The 16,163-nt window shown below is 43.1% G+C and overlaps 1 protein-coding gene across 1 annotated transcript; it reads right to left on the bottom strand.

Annotated features, from left to right (window-relative positions):
• Positions 1-6,492: 6,492 nt before the first annotated feature.
• Positions 6,493-14,827, bottom strand: CDCA4 (cell division cycle associated 4). Its single transcript, XM_074820989.1, is given in 5 exon segments — positions 6,493-8,477; positions 8,634-8,749; positions 8,752-8,911; positions 10,741-10,821; positions 14,660-14,827. Coding segments are annotated over 4 exon segments (1,071 nt in total). The 5' UTR covers positions 10,780-10,821; positions 14,660-14,827; the 3' UTR covers positions 6,493-7,721.
• Positions 14,828-16,163: the final 1,336 nt, after the last annotated feature.

Here is a 16,163-nt window from a genome sequence, read left to right as displayed (position 1 = left end):
TTTTTGTGATTATTCAGCTGAAGAAAACTGATGTTTTTCTGAAGCCCCTCGGGTCCAACAGATTTTAACCCTTGTGTCTCCCGACAGGCATCTGTGACCCAAGGGAAGGGCTGGAGGGCAGAAAGCCGTGGCTGACCCCCCAGGATCCATCGCTGGAGGCGAGGGGACCGGCTCCCCGGCTGCCTTTCTCCCGCAGCGTGCCGCCACCACCGATTTCTGGGCCACAGCTGTGCTCTGACCTCGCTGCCGGGGGTCGGGAGCACAGAAGGGGAGCGAGTGCTGCTGCGAGAAGCATTAATGAATCCTTTTTGACACGCTGCCGGGGCTGTGCTGGAGAGGAAGATGCCGCCCCGAATGGCTGAGGGGTGACACCCTGACCCCCATGGTCCATCTGCTGCACTGAGTCTAAGCAGGGGACCGATGGCAGCGCTAAGGGGGAGGAGTGAAACAAATATCCCCCCTGTATTCCTTCCCTTCCCACCACGCACTGTGGTTTAAGTGGAAGAGTAACTTAAAATGTTCAGGATTCTTCTGTCTGCTCAAGTCAACCAGGGACAACCCTGAGTATCGCACCAGGACCGACCCCTGCCATATGCTAGGGATTATCTCCAAGGAATAGATAGAGGATAGCCGTACAAAAGTAGCCGGTGTAGAAGGAACAGATCTGAAATTATTATGTCTAAGGCAGCATATAAAGGGGCAATTTAACCAGCAGCACCACCAAAGTGTTTTAGTAACTTGAGCAAAAATTAGGCTTTCTAGACTTGACCCCCGCTGGTCAAAACTACATATTCTCCGGGCAATCCTATAGCACTGGTACAGTGGACAATTCATTCCTCTCTACAGCTACAGCGAGTTAATGCAATTCCTGAGCCACCCTACCATTCTCCTCCCGTTCAGAAGACCTCTCAGAAAGACACCAGCCCTGGTTGCCCTGCTTTCCCCACGCTTTCTTAAGTTATTAACCTAATGTGGTCAGCTGTTTTGTAACCAGTTTTTGTTTTGTTTAACAGAAAAGGGTGCGCGTGCCTTCTACAGCAGGCGTTTCTAGAAAGGTCAGTTCTGTTGCATACATGCTCTGACAAGATCTACAGAAAAAAAATTAACATGTAGTTGTTTAAATACACACATCAGAACTTTGGAGTTATAGCCTAACATTTGGAGAAATTAATAGAAATCGCACAAAATACACTGATTATTTGCAAAGGTTTTTGTCACTTTTTCGCTTGTGTCAACAGTGGGATTCATGTAAGAGAGCTGGAACCTAGTTCAGCTTAGCAATGTTTCTGTCCTGTGGAACTCACAGCTTAAGCTAGAGGAGCCACGCTTCTCCCACAGGCTTAAGAATTCAGAGGTCTGATCTCACATATAAGGCCTTTCTTGACAGAAACTTTCTTTAAAAAGAAAGGCCCTCACCTTCTCAAATGAGGTCACGTTCTAGGAGTCTTTAATGTTCTCCCATTTTGCCTTAAACTACCCTTGAGGCAAACAGAGGACTTCCAACATGATTATTTTATGATTTAAACATGGTCTTTCAGTATGACTATACTCACCGCAGCAGGCCAGGATACCATTCTCACAAACAGCATTTTTGCTTTTGCAGCAAATTTCACACAAACCAGAAAAAACCCCAACCCCAAAACCAATCAGGGTCTCTATATAACTCATCTGAAAGGATTACTGGAGGTCTGCTACTTCTACTTACCTTTGTACTAGGCATCTATTCAAAAACACAGTTCCAGGAACACAGGAACTAATGAAGACTGCTTTCCTATAGATTTATGCCTGTGATTAATTGCCTCTAAGGTACAAGCTCTAATTGAAGCTGGTCTCATGCCTGGAAACTTATAAATGTCTCTCCCTTATCTGGATTACTGGATATCGGTACAGAACATAGTTTTCTTCTGATCTTTCACCTCCATGCTTAAAAAAAAAAAAAATTCTAAAAATGTAGTGACTGTGAGGTCTGCCAGATTTGGTTAAAATGAATTAGCTATTCTGAAGCCGAATGACAGAAGAATCATGTATGCCACACTTTCATAGGGAAGTAAGAAAGGGTAGTGCCTACTGCACTAAAGCCTGGTTAGTTTTATCACCTCTTTTTGGTGGTAAAGCCTCTGTGAAATACTAACTAATCCTACACTTACTCAAGTTTAAAAAAAAAAAAGCTATGACTCAAGATGGCAATTTTTTTTTACCCCCCCCCCCACATTATTGAATATTTGTCAGAGTACTAAATAAGCTATTATTCTATCTTGTCAACAGGATCACAATTTACAAGAAAAAGCTCTTTCTCCCTATACCTTTCAAACAAAGGAGACACAGAAAAGCAAACCACATTACTGGGCTTCAATTAAAATAAATAACCATTCAACAGTTTTATCTTAAACTTCAGTCAGATCACTGGACAAAAAAAATCCCAACACCCAGCACTTTCCATATCTAGCTTTTCTCTCAGTAATGATCTCAATCACAGAAAAGTGAATGTGCTACAAGTACTGTTTTTCTCCTCCGAGTATTAAACTTTTGGTTTTTAGCAACATACCTGCTCTTCCCTTTAGAAGTCCTGTTTTGGAAGCTTGCACAACCCGAGGTTGAAGTTACATTACATTTTCTTGATCTCCAAAACTTGTCTGTAATTGGCACGTACAAAATATGACATACTATTCCTTTGTTGTAGCATTTTACTATTGCAGTACATACTTGCCACTTCCCACATGCTCCTAGGGGACTTCCAAATACAGCAGACATGTGGATACAATTTCATTTTAATTCTGTTTTTGCAAGAAGTCATGTAATCACCTGTATCTTCAATTATTCTTCCCTAAAAAGATGACAGTTGAAATTACTGAATGTTTTCCCTGCAATGGAAAGTTGCCTCTAGCTTTGTATTTTCCTGTTGACATGTTGGTTGTGCATCAACATTTACCACAGTAATTCTTTAGGTCATAAACCATTCATTTTGGTGGAATCTTGGTTAAACAAAGGAGTTATTATTTTTTAAAAAAAGCTACCATACAAACTTAAGAAAATCATGTCAGATAATAAAATTTCAGTATTTTTCACTGGCTTTAAGGAAAAAAAAAATCAAAGTCACTATAGACATCTGAAGTAAGTCTTTCCTGACAACTTGAATTATTCAGCAGGATTTCATATCTTCGTGGAACTCCCTTGATAAAATAGGAAAATATATCTTAACTGTCAACTTTGCAAGAGACACCAAAAGGGGTTTAGACAATCCTTGTGAAAGCTTATAGTTGAATGAGCCAAATTGACAAAAGTACATATTTTCCTAAGATGTATATTTCTTTTCTTTGGAACTTGGTGTTCTTGTACTTTTAGTATTAGTCAGTGTGTGAAATCACACTCATTTAAGAATTGATGAGCAATCAGAATTTGTCATGATCAGTCATGTTTTTTTTGCATAAGGGACGATACATCCTAGGCCTGAGTCGTAAACATACTTTCACTTTGAACAAAGCCACTTTTGAAAGCATTTTTATTTGTCTTATCCTAGATGTCAGCAAATAAATGGATATTTTTTATCTAACTTTTGACAGTTTGTTTAGTTATATGGGAATATGGAGTAAGCTGCAGAACTGTAAAGCAGCCATACACTCAAATCAATATTCTGAGGCATGGGACATCCATAATGGTCTGATAATTACAATATAAAACTATACTATCGGTCAATTTACAATAATGCTTTTCAAAATGCCTACTAAAGCAGTCCAGACATACCTGAGAGTTCAAACAGTGTAAGGACAGCTCTGAAAACAGGTAATTCCTGGTGAGTGTGAAGACTTGCACGTGAATCCTTAACCTGCTCAAGGCTGAAACCCCTCACTGCTGTGCCTCTGAGGCAGTCTGGAAAGGTGCTTTTCATCCAAAGAAAACGATTCCCTCTTCATTTACCAAATTTGTCCTTTAGGCAAGTACGGCTACATTCACGGAGACAGGCAACATCTTTTGCTAGATAAACTCACAGAACTGTGACAGAGAGAGGGGATTAAAAAAAACCCCAACAAACACCAAACAAACAGGGAAGCAATAAGCAGACAAGTGCACAAGCCACTGTTAATGCAACTTGGATCCTCATACTTCCTGCCTTTGCTGAATGCCTGAGCTCCAGAAGCTCCATGTGTTCTGGATTTTCAGGCAAGGGAGGAGAAATAAAACCACAGGCAAAGAGGCAGAAGGGGACAGATATTCAAGGTTACCTGAGAAGGAAGCAGATTTGATGTTAGCTATTTGCTTGAAAGTACTTCTTTCGTGCAAGTCTACAGCTGAGTTATGTCCTTCAGACCAACAGCCTAGTTCGACTGCTGTGCAAGTTTCAGGACTCTTTTCCCTAGGAGTACATAAAAAAAAAAAAAAAGGCTGCTAGCAGTGGTGGCAGAATCTGACAGAAGCCTAATTTAACAGAAGTTAAATTATTTTCCATTTATATGTAGAAATTAAGAAAATCACCATCAGCAAGTATCATCTCTTGCCATTTGTAATAACAGTTCACAAGTAATTTAAAATTCACCGTCTTACAAGCACCCTATCATTTCTGATGTCTCTCACTAAGAGGAATACACAGAGGGGAAATGTACTGTATTAACCTTTAAGTGATGCATATTTAACTATGCTTTGGAGTAGCAAGGAAATGACAATGTGAGATAGAAGATAAAGCGCTTTTGGTTTTTTTTAAACAAAAGTGACATTACACAGCAAGAGCAGCTGAAGTAGACTGAGACACCCCCAAAAAGCAGTAGGGAGACGAGCTGATTTTACACTGACTGGTCCTTGCAAAGTCAGACCAGTTCTAGGCACACATCAGTTCTGTACAGTGACTGTGCAAGTTTCAGCCACACAAATTCTTGTATCTGCTGAAGACCTAAGCCAAGATATCAGGCATGTAAAAGCACAGAAGATTTGGCATGTTTTAAGAACAGAATTGATACAGGGAAATCTGTACAGGGTATCTGAACAGGATATATATTTCTGTTTAAATGCTTAACTACATACATGCATACTAACTGAATACCTTTCCCGTTAAGCCAAGTAGTCTCTACAAATTGCTCTCAGGAGGCATAGCTTCCTCAGTAAAGGAACTCACCCAGCTAGACGCTTTGAACAGTGAGATACACAGTTACCACACACGTGCATCTGACACACAGTTTAAGAGTTATGAACAAATTATATTAATTCCTACCGGTAACACAGAGACTGATGCATACTAAGGAGGCGGGGGAGAGCATCTTTTAAAATATCTTAACATGCACTTGCCCATTTAACAAAAATGGAGGGTGAGGGGGGGCAGAGGGGAACACCTACAGTTGTTCAAACCTGTGGGTTTTCAACCACAGTTCAGAGCAGTTTTGGGGAACTTTCCCAGAGGGACAGAAGATACTTAGTTATTCAACCCAACGCTAACGTTCCCTTTATAACACTTTGAAACTGTCTGGCTTTCTGCTTTACCCTAAGGCATCTGCTGTGCAATTCAGTGGACCAATTCACACAGAGGAAAGCATGAAGAAAAATTTCCCGTGGATTTATAATTTTGAAGCAATCTCTGATACTACAACAAACACTGCCAAATAAACCAGACTTATTTCACTGCGAGATATGGCAGTTCACATCAATATTTGTATCCTCCTGAAGCGGGATGTACTACTGCAACACCTTTCAGTTACAAGTGATCTCTCTATTGACTAAGACGTGTAGTATTGGCTTGTTTCTTTGGTCCAGCTATATCATACGGACTGAACTTGCAAGTGTCTATATGATACTTCATCCTTTAACATGAAGTTATTAATCAAGCTTTAACTGAGGAAGCAGTGTTTAACTACTACAGCAACTACGGATTATCTCCTGCAAAGTTTAATACAAGAAACATTTTCAAATTCACTAAAGACTCACACCAACTGCATGGTTTCATGTGACTGCGCTAATGTGCATTCAGCTGTTGAGTTTGAAAAATTTAGCATTTTTCCCCAAACTACATGCTTCTAAAGCACTTGTTGAAATCATAAGCTCCGTGGTCTCCTTTTGTGGAGGTGACACTGGAATGTCTGTAACACTCCCCCCCCCATCCTCCCGTTTTTGGGGGTTTGAGAATCTGAAAAAGACAGCGTGCAGTAGGTAAGGTCACTTGTGGGAAGGCAGAGTCTGTCAGACACAGACATGTACTCTCATCATGTTTAGCAACTTGCTTGGTTCAGGTCTACAGAAAACAACTGAGTTACTGGCAGATGTCTTCCCCTGGCACAACTCATGCTAAGACATTCCAGAAACCAATCAATCTTTTCCCTCTTCTCTACCTCCCTGCTAGTTCAGCGCTCTTTGCCAGTACCAGCTTGTGAAGGTAAACATTTGTCATTTTATAACAAAATCCCACACTGTACTTGATCTATCCCTTTCCCCTGAAAAAATCTCATAGGAATAAGCTTAATTATATACACTCTAAAACGAATGTGAGTACTTGAAGAAAAGAACACCATCCCATGTTGTATTATCTTTTGTTATTAAAAAAAGCCAAGAAGAAACCCTTGGTAAGAGTGGAGCATATTAATTATGACAAGACATCATGACATACCAGTTGATATTTAAAGGCCGCTAATAACACTTTTTGTAGTAATTAGTGCAAGAGAGTTAACCCATATAAACAAATATTTGATGGTAGACTTCAGTGATAAACAATTCACTTGATGACATTTACATATAAATACACATAAATAAAAACCTACGTAATTTAGGTTTGTAGTTAACAAAAAGTATGGTCTGAAATGAATTAAATGTAATTGTATCTAGCTGGATCAAAGCTCTTCCTCTAATGATACTCAAGTATACGGGGTATGAAAAGTATAATTGTACAATTCTCAATTTAGTAAAGTACTACTCTATAAAACAGAATCATGAAAACAGCTCTTACATTTTAATGTAAAGTATAAAATCGTATATTTACATTTACATACACTTTACTGAACTACATTGAGTAGCTCACGGTAAAAAAAACATCCCTTTTTGAAAATCTTTCAAAAAATACATCAACTGCAGATATGATCAAAAGTTACTAAGTTAGCAGCTGACATAACATCTGTAGTAAAAATATATTTTAGGAAAATACCTGGAAAAATCTAAACACCAATAAACACTTTAAAACTATTTTTGAAGTAAAAATTGTAGGCAAAAAAAAAAAAAGAACAAGCTAGCTAGGATAACAGGAACTATTGCATACTGCTCTTTAAGAGCCATGTAGCGACTTAGAATAGAAGCAGCAGATACGGTGAGTTTTGTGGTGTAACAAAGTGGAAACCGGAGGAAAATAGGAAACCAGTTATCCAACTTCTCTCTATGTTTATTACCATTTTTACTGGGAGAAGTATAAGAAAAAGATGAGAGAATCCCTCTCACTGAGCATATCCTCCATCAAAGGCTAAACCGAATTGGTAAAAGGAACCCAATTTCAAGAGCCTTGGACCTCAAACTTAAAAACAATTACCGTATGTACTTACAGTTCAATGGACAATAAATCAGATTATTACACTACAAGTTGCAGGTTAACTTTAAGAGTTAACGCTATTTTGCAATATGAAGTGCTTTTTAATATATATCTATATAATATATAGATATTTGTAAAATACACGTGCAGATTTGATAGAACAAACTGTGGAAATAACCTTCTAGAGTCTTTTCTTCCCATTAACAGACCTTTATCTCCTACACAAGGAGTTTCAGGATTCAACAAGGATTTCCACAATATGATCAAGCTCATTAAGATCAGATTTACAATTAGAGTTAGAAGCTGTAGTTGTTGGAGAAGAAAACGTTTCAAGCCCGTCACAGTGTCCCATTTTTGTGTTGCTCATCATGCCTGTTAACATAGTATCAAGATCATAGTAAGAATTGTCAACTTCTGAAAACAGATCTTCAACAGAATTAGGACTTTTATTCTCCAGTGTCTCAAATATTTGATCTAATGATTTTTGAAAGTTTCCTTTATTTTCTTGTGGATTCTCCATTTCCCACACATTGCTCTGCAGGTTTCTCGGAGCTTGCACTGAAGAGGCTGTTGACATAGTTTCTGAACTATCTTGTGCCTGGTCACCCTCAAAGTCTTTATTGAAAGTACTATAGCCTGGAACATGCTTTCCCTCAGCTTGTTCCCTAGATGAACGACAGAGGATATCTGTTGAAACGAGACGATCCAGGGATGCCTGCCCTGTACTCTGTGTATTTATCATCTGCCAAGTCCCATCTTGAGTCATTTCCTCTTGGATCTGCCGTACTGTGTTGGCTATAAGTACCGAACGACAAAGGTTAGGTTCAACCAGCATGTGACACAGCTGAAGTTTAACCAAGGACATATCTAAAAGTGACTGTCGCTGAATATTGTATGAAGGAATAGCCTTAATACCAGCCAGAGTTCCTTCAATATCTTCTTCGCCATCAAAACATTTTCTCTTTAATCCTCGCACGAACATTGTGTCCTGTTTAAAAAAAAAAAAAAAAAAAAAAAAATCTTGTACAATGTAAACAGCTCAAGAGGGAGGTAAAAAAAAAAAAAAAAGACTAAAAAACAAAACAGAAAACTTTAATCTTAAGTAGCAAATTCTTTTAAGATAGAAACATCAGAATTGTCATACCAGGTTATAGAATGGCCATTGTGGTACAACAGGGGTCAGGAACATATGGACTGGGTCCCAAAGACGGCACTCGGGAACCAGGGGTGAGCAGGTCCACAAGTCATGGCATCGAAGAGAGGCAGGGGCTCCCAGCTCCTGGCTCCCATTAAGCTCCACACTTGATGGAAGTCAGGAGCCGCTGCTTCGCACAGAAGCAAACATCTCAACGGCTGTATTTCACCTATTGGAGAGGCAGTTTCTCCTCGCTCCTCCCGAGTTTCTACTGGCATGCTTAACCTCTAATTTTGGAAATAAAAATACAACCTGGCACACCATCTTTAAAAGGTTTGACCCCTCCAGAACATCAACATGGCTAACAGAGTAACATGAAAAATCACCATGGGCAGCATACTTGAAAAGGTTAGCTTATGTTGGTTACGGGGAGAGTAAGATCTAGATTTGTTCCATATAACTTGAGACATTCATCTGAGGTGCATATCCAGTTCCCTTACTCATGTGAGTAAATGAACTGTGTAATTCCGACGTGAATTGTGCAATTCCAATAAAGATAGGCAGAGTCATCCTCTGTATGGGTTTCTGTACTTCTTTCCCATATTCCTAGTTTAGGTTCACCAGCTAAAAATAAATGATGTGCATCCAGGCTTCTCATTATTTACATCTAAAAATCACTTGCTGAATTTTCCAAGGTTTGACTTTCAACCACTAGCCTCCAGATCTTCTTCTGAATTGCACTAATTTTGACAACAGTGCCCCACGCAGATATTGCAGCTGATCTCTTGAAATACAAAGTAACTTTTCTTTTCTAAATGTAGTAGATGTCACTTCTTTTAGTCTTACAAAAATTAGGCTGCAAATGAAAGCTAGTATCTGACCTTTACATTTATGCACATTGGTTATGTCCCTTCCAAGTCTTCTGTCCTTAGAATTCCTGTTTGCCCAATATTTGGGTATTTTTTTAACATAGTGACCCAAACAAAACAGTTTTTCAACTAAAAGTTGATAAAACCAAAATACTATTGCAGTGTCTTTATCATTTTCCGTTTCTCCTGGTAAGCCCTAACCTCTGCCTTGCTTTTCTGGTTGCTATGGTATGTTCCACATATTTTCAGAGAGCTCTCTCTCAGCTTTTTCAGAGTCACTAAAAATCCACTGAAGTGCAACAATGTTGTTCCTTTCAAAATACATTACATAGTTATCTACTCTGAAAACCTGGGGATAGCACAATAGCTAGATAAACATTTGGTCTGACTGTACAACATTTCTTACATTGCTGTACATATCCATAAATTAACCTTTTTTTGGGATTTGCCAACTCTTACAAGATTTCTTTCCACTGAAAGTAAAAAACTCTTTAGAAATCATAATATACAGAGACTACAACGTAGAATATATGAACTTGGTCTTATGGTCATTCTTCATAGACTTCTTAAAAGCTATCCATGGATTACCAATATATTAAATGCTTTAGAAGTTTCTTTTAAAATCTTCTCCTGTAACCTAACATATTTGTATTATTCCCATTAAATACAACCCAAGCTTTTGCTTGATAGTGCCTTTCCCAGATTTTTTAGATATTCCTCAAACTTCCTGTTGGAGGATATCCCATTTAATTTTTCCTACAAAGTTCTATGTACAGTAATTTCTAAACACACACATCCCACGTGCAATTTGACCTTTAGAGACATCTTTTGGGACTACTGATCAACTGTGTATGATTATGTCATCAAACATTAAGCCCTTTGTGCAGAGTTTGTAACTTCTTTTATTTCAACTTATGTTCTTGTGAGGAATAATTAAAACTTCAATTGAATGTTAACCTGGTTTTCATACATCTACTATTCTAAGACACACTAACAGAACAGAAGCAGCAGAAAACATGAAAACCACAATATATCACACACACTTTAGGCGTGTAGAAGCAGAGGAAAAAACGTTTCTAATAGAGTCTTAAAGGTAAACCATTTACAGCATTCATTGGATTTTTTTTTTCCTATAATTTACTTAAAATTAGTAGCTTACATCTAAGAGCAGTTCTTTGTCACCTGGTTCCTGAAACTGCACAAAATACTAGAGTACGGTTTCATTTAAGAAGCAAAAAATTGCATACCAGTAATTGTGTTTGGTGTAGTCCTTCCTCTTCTCCCATGCTACTGAGCAAGAGTCCATACAGTAAAAGTTAGAGCACCACCTACCAAGTACGGGGAAGCAAGATGTCAGCCACGTACGGGAGATGCAGAACAAAACAGTTTCCCATTTCAGACACACACCTCAATATTTTGTCAATTGCTTCAGTATCTCTATCCTTGCAACACTCCTACAAACTTCAATAGTACTATTAAACCCAATTTACAGCTAGAGCACAAAGGTGATTTGTCCGACAATACACCCAAAATCTGCAGCAGGAGAAGGAAACTGCCAATTGAAGTCCAAGTCTCAGGCTATTGCCCTGACCTTTGGACCAGCCTCTCCCTTATCCCTACACCTTTGCCATTTAAAGAGCAAACAAAACCTTCAGTGATCATCTGTAAAATTTAAATGCGCACAAAAGCATGCTGAAAGCAAGTCTTCATTACTTTTATCACAAAATTATACAGTTTTCACCTTTGTTGTACAAAATCATGTATCTCTCTAGCAGCTAGAGAAAGAGAGCAAGCACCCACAAATACAAAACCGAAACACAGCAAAACCGGGAAGAATTTTCCTTTACCATCACAGAAAGTTTATGACTAAGATGTACTTTGCAAGATGACAATAACGAAAGTAATGACAGTAATTAAATTGTTTTAACTATAAAGGCTGAGTTTTTAAAACACATTTAAGGCAAAACAAGATTTGATATACCAAATACAACTACCAAACACATGCAACAATGCCTTTAATTACTGAAACCTAAAAGAATGCTCCGTTTCAACAAGCTACAAAAACTTTTATGATAAAATATGAAAACAATTCAGATACTTTTCTAGACATGTCTGTACAATGCAAGACAGTTCAGTGTCTGCAACTGAAGTACATACCTAGAAAAGAAACAAGAGGATGCATATGGACATCTATTTTTGTTTTCTATTGTGACTGGCAATAAAAAATTTTTGAAGAGTGCTTGCTCTCAAAATTGGGGGGAAAGGAGATGGTTGACAAATGACTTGGGGAGTGGGAGACAGAAAACATGTTTGTCTCAAGAAGCTGCATACTTGTTAAAATACAACAAAGAAACCCACCTAAAACACTCTCAAGCCAAAATCTTTTAACTTGATCCCAAAATATTCAGACTAAAATGCTGTTATGTCATGGAAACTGTATTTCAACCAACTCATAGTCTCATTCTCTTTTACAGACTGAGCTCACAGAAACATTCAATACAGGGTCATGAGGCAACTACAGCTCCAGTGAAACACCGTAACATCAAGTCAATAAAGTATTTCTTATTTCTGTCAAACACCTTATGGTCCTATAAAAGTTCAGAAGTTTTTCCTCCCAGGTATACTTCCAAAACACTCTATAAATGAAGGGCAATCTGTTTGAGAGCCTGTATATGGTAACTATTTGAATCCCCAAACTCCTACTAGATATGCTTTTAGTTTAGGGTAGGTGACAAGGGCATAAACTTTGTTTAAAAAGAACACAAACCAAACAAAAATGTACAAAAAAACCCGCAACTACAGATAAAGATGATGCAGTCACGAGAAGAACAAATGAAAATATTTTCTGGTGCTATTTTGGATATCTGACAATTTTAGAGAAAGAGGCTTTGGCCGTTTGCCTCCCAAAATAGCAGACAGGAGGGGACTGTTGATGGGAAGGCAGGAGTTCTTGGTAAAAGAGCCGTTGCCACCTCCAGTTATCACCTCCACGGATGAAAAGACATAGGGGACCTCAGCAGACCATTCCAGTCTATAATCTATTAGCATACTAAAGAAGGAAACTGTTTTCTGATGCAATATAAAATGCATAAGACCTGCTGCATGTGATTCCAGGTTCTTCCCTAGAACAATAAACAAACCATGTGGACCTCTGTTACCATAAACTTAAAAGAATATGCCCATCAGAGCAATTATTTCTTCAGATTCTATTAACTGGCATGTGAGAGTGCCTCAGAACCTAAATTCTCAGTAAAAAACAAAAAAATAACTTCATAGGTATTATCAGATGTAATTAAAACCTTGCAAATAAACAACCTTCCCTGGACTTCCCTGCACTATCTCCAACAAGCACTCATCTCAAGAGAATACTGAATTCAAAACCTAATTAATTAAAATGTAAGTATGTTCCTCTATTGATTTGCATATTAACATAGTCAAAAAGGTATTAGCTATTGCGTAAAACCTCTTGGTACATGACAGCAAGACGGCTGCTGCTTTAGTCAAGGTGTTCAAAATTCCGTGATAATTTCAAGCAGCATCTGTCTCTGTCCTAGAGCCAATATCTAGACTAGCTATATCATCTCCCTTCCACTACTCTCCGAGTGTCAAGAGCCCAAATTTAGTGTGTTAAACTTAACCACCGTTCAAAATAGCTGTACAAAAAAAAGCTGTCAAGGAGACATGAGCTATCTGCAGCATAATATAGTAGGGAAAAAAAAAGAGTTTTTGTGGGTTCTGGTGTTGTTTTCTTTTTTTAATAGTAGCACAGGGAGCACAGCATGTAAGTCATTAAAAGTTTTGCTTTTGGGATTGACAAATTCCCAGTCTGCTTTATAAATAAGGTGCTTGATATCTGATCTAATTCTTACTAGAGCATCAACTCAAAACAATTCAGATTCATGTAGTAATATGCTGCCAAAGATTTAATTACTTAAAGGAAAAAGTCACTTCCTAAGAGTTGGGGTAACACAGAAGATAGGGAATTTTAGCACTGTTCATCTTTACAAAAAAGCAGACAAGAACTACCCAGGCCAGTGCTGGAGGTTCACATAAGCAGGGTGTTTTTCTTTTTGTACAGAGGTAAGTACAATGATGATGGTTAGCTTGGGAGGGTAAGAAGATACTGTATCTCCCCTCTACCACTCTAATCGCCCCCACTCCAAAATTGTCCTTTATAACAACTGTGGGAAGAAATCAAAGCTATGTGTGATGTGAAAAGAAGATGGAAAGCCAGGTACTGCTCTTTAGGCATCCATATGTGTGCGTATGGTGGTGCTGAGTTATAAGGTGGGCTGCAGACACAGCAAAGGGCTGATAGGGCCAGAAACATCCCTATTCGGACTGGGACAAAGGCACCTATAAAGCACTGGGGTTTGGTCCACCTCCCGGGCGTCGAGGGCGGGCAGGCACCTCTCCAGGACACGAGGGCTTCGGGAAGGGGCTCTAGCTCCGAGGAGGGGCAGGCTGGGAAGCTGGGGCAGCCACACGCCCAGGGCAGACGGTCCGAGGAGCAGAAATCTCGTGGAAACGCAGACGACGGAGACTGGGGGCGGAGCGGGGGGGCTGAGCGGGCAGGGGGGCGGACCGCCAGAGCCGGAGGGGGAGAGAGGCGTGACCGGCGGGCGCGGCCGGGGCGGGGAGGGGGCCCCGGCGTACGCAGGCTGGGGAGGGAGCGCGGCGGGGGCCGAGGCGGGGTTGAGCCGCGATGCGTGCGCTGGGGTAGCCGGGGGAGGTCCCCCGGCACGGCACGGCACGGCACGGCGGCGGGCAGCGGCGCCACGGCGTGCGGCGGCGCCGGATGGGTGCCCGGGGGTGGCGGGGCGGGCGATGGGGGAAGGCGCCGAGCGGAGGAGAGGAGAGGAGCGCCCGGCGCCGACGGGGAAAGGGGCTCCCTTGGCCTCCCCCCTCCACCACTCCAGGAGCGCGCTCGTGGCCGCGAACGGCGCCGGGCGGCGGTCACTCATCGTCCCGCGCTCCCGGCAAACGGCCCGCCGCCATTTTGAATCAGCTCCCTCCTCCGCGGGCTCCACCGGCACCGGCTCCCCGCCCGCGCCGTCCCCACGCGGAGCCCCGGGGGAGGCGGGCGGGCCCCAGGCCCCGCGCCGCGCCGCGCCCGGCCCGGCCCAGCCCAGCCCAGCCCAGCCCAGCCCAGCCTACCATACTCACCACCTCGCCGCGGCTGCTGTCGCCACCGCCTGCCAGCGCAGGAGCCCCCGCTCCCGCCTCACCGACCGCTCCGCGCTTGGAGGACGGGGCGGGGCCGCTCTCTACGGTTGGCCCCGCCCCTCCCCGCCCGCCATCTTATTGTCAAAGCCCACAAAGGAACTCGCTGCCTCCCCCCGCCCCCGCCTTCCCGCTGGGGGCGGGCCTTTCCCGGTAGCCACGCCTACAAGGGAACGGCGGCTGCTATTGGCTGTCGCCGAACCGCGCAGGCGCCGCTCGCCACTGCGATTGGTGGCGCCGTTGCTGTGGCGCCCGGCCTCTCCCGCCCCCAGGCACCGCCCACGGGAGGCTGCGCGGTTGCCATGGCGACCGAGCCCTTCCCCTCGGCCCTGAGAGGCTGGCGGGAGGCGGAGGCGGAGGGGCGAGGCGGAGCCCCGATTTCAAACGGCAGCCAAGGGCCCGCGGCGCGGCTGGGCTCCCGGCCACGGGCTCCGGCGGGAACAGGTTCAGACCTGGCCCCGCTGCAAGCCCGCAGGGCGCACGGGGAGCCGCGAGTGGCGGGGGGCGATAGCCGCCGCCACCCCCGCTGGGCCCGGCTGCTAGCTGCCGTCGGGTGCCGCTTCCCTCAGGGCCGGGGAGTCACCGGCGCCAACGGCTGCCGGCCCGCCCTCGCCGCCGCTTCCCCCCCTGCCCCCGGTGCTCGCCCCGCGGGGGGTGCCAGGCCTCATGACTCCATTAGCAAAGCTTGTGGCATTTCCTGTTTGGGCCTGGCCTCCCAGCCCCAGGGCTCCGAGTCAGAGGACGGGGAAGCCGCTTCCTTGGGGCGAAGGGAGGGGGGTGAAGCCTCGCACCCCTCAGGAAGCCGCAGTCCCAAAAGCTCCAACCGCTCTGCTGGGCGGAAAAAAAAACCCACAAACGAGAGCTTTGAACGCGGCTGTGACTTCCAGCTCGATGCTGCTGCACATCTGCAAGTACTTAGGCCGGCCGAGCGTTTCTCGGTCGCTTTCCCGGTCTTGCAGCTACGTGCCGGCTGTCGCCAAAGCAGCCAGAAGGAGGGCGGGGGGAGCCGGGCTTGGCCGGGCTGCGGCTGCCGGGAGGGAGCCACAGAGGCACGGCAGCTGCTGCCTCCGGCCTGCGGCTCGGGCGGGGGGAGGATCTGCTGCCCCCGGAGCCGCCGTGGGGCGGGGAGCGAGGAGAGGCAGAAAATGAAGAGAGGGTGGGCTCGACAGCAGGAGCGGGGAGGGGGGGAATCAGCTGGGCTTGGAGCTGAGGTGCGGTAGAAAAGGCTGTAAAACAAGAGCGCAGTAGAGAAAGCAGGAGGAAATAACATTTCCATAGCAAAGCAAGATCTGCTTTGGGGACGAGACAGGTTACAAAGTACAGTATTTCCCCTCGGTTTTTTTTACAGTTTCTTGCACCGCGCTTACGGCATCATGGTGCAAAAATACGAGTCAAAACTTTGAAATAACAATACCGCAAAGATATTTTCATGATCTGTTCAGCTTGA

Source organism: Strix aluco, chromosome 4 (assembly GCF_031877795.1).
Source record: "Strix aluco isolate bStrAlu1 chromosome 4, bStrAlu1.hap1, whole genome shotgun sequence".
NCBI lineage: Eukaryota > Metazoa > Chordata > Aves > Strigiformes > Strigidae > Strix > Strix aluco.
The sequence above is the reverse complement of the archived record's forward strand: the minus strand, read 5'-3'. Positions and strand labels throughout refer to the sequence as shown.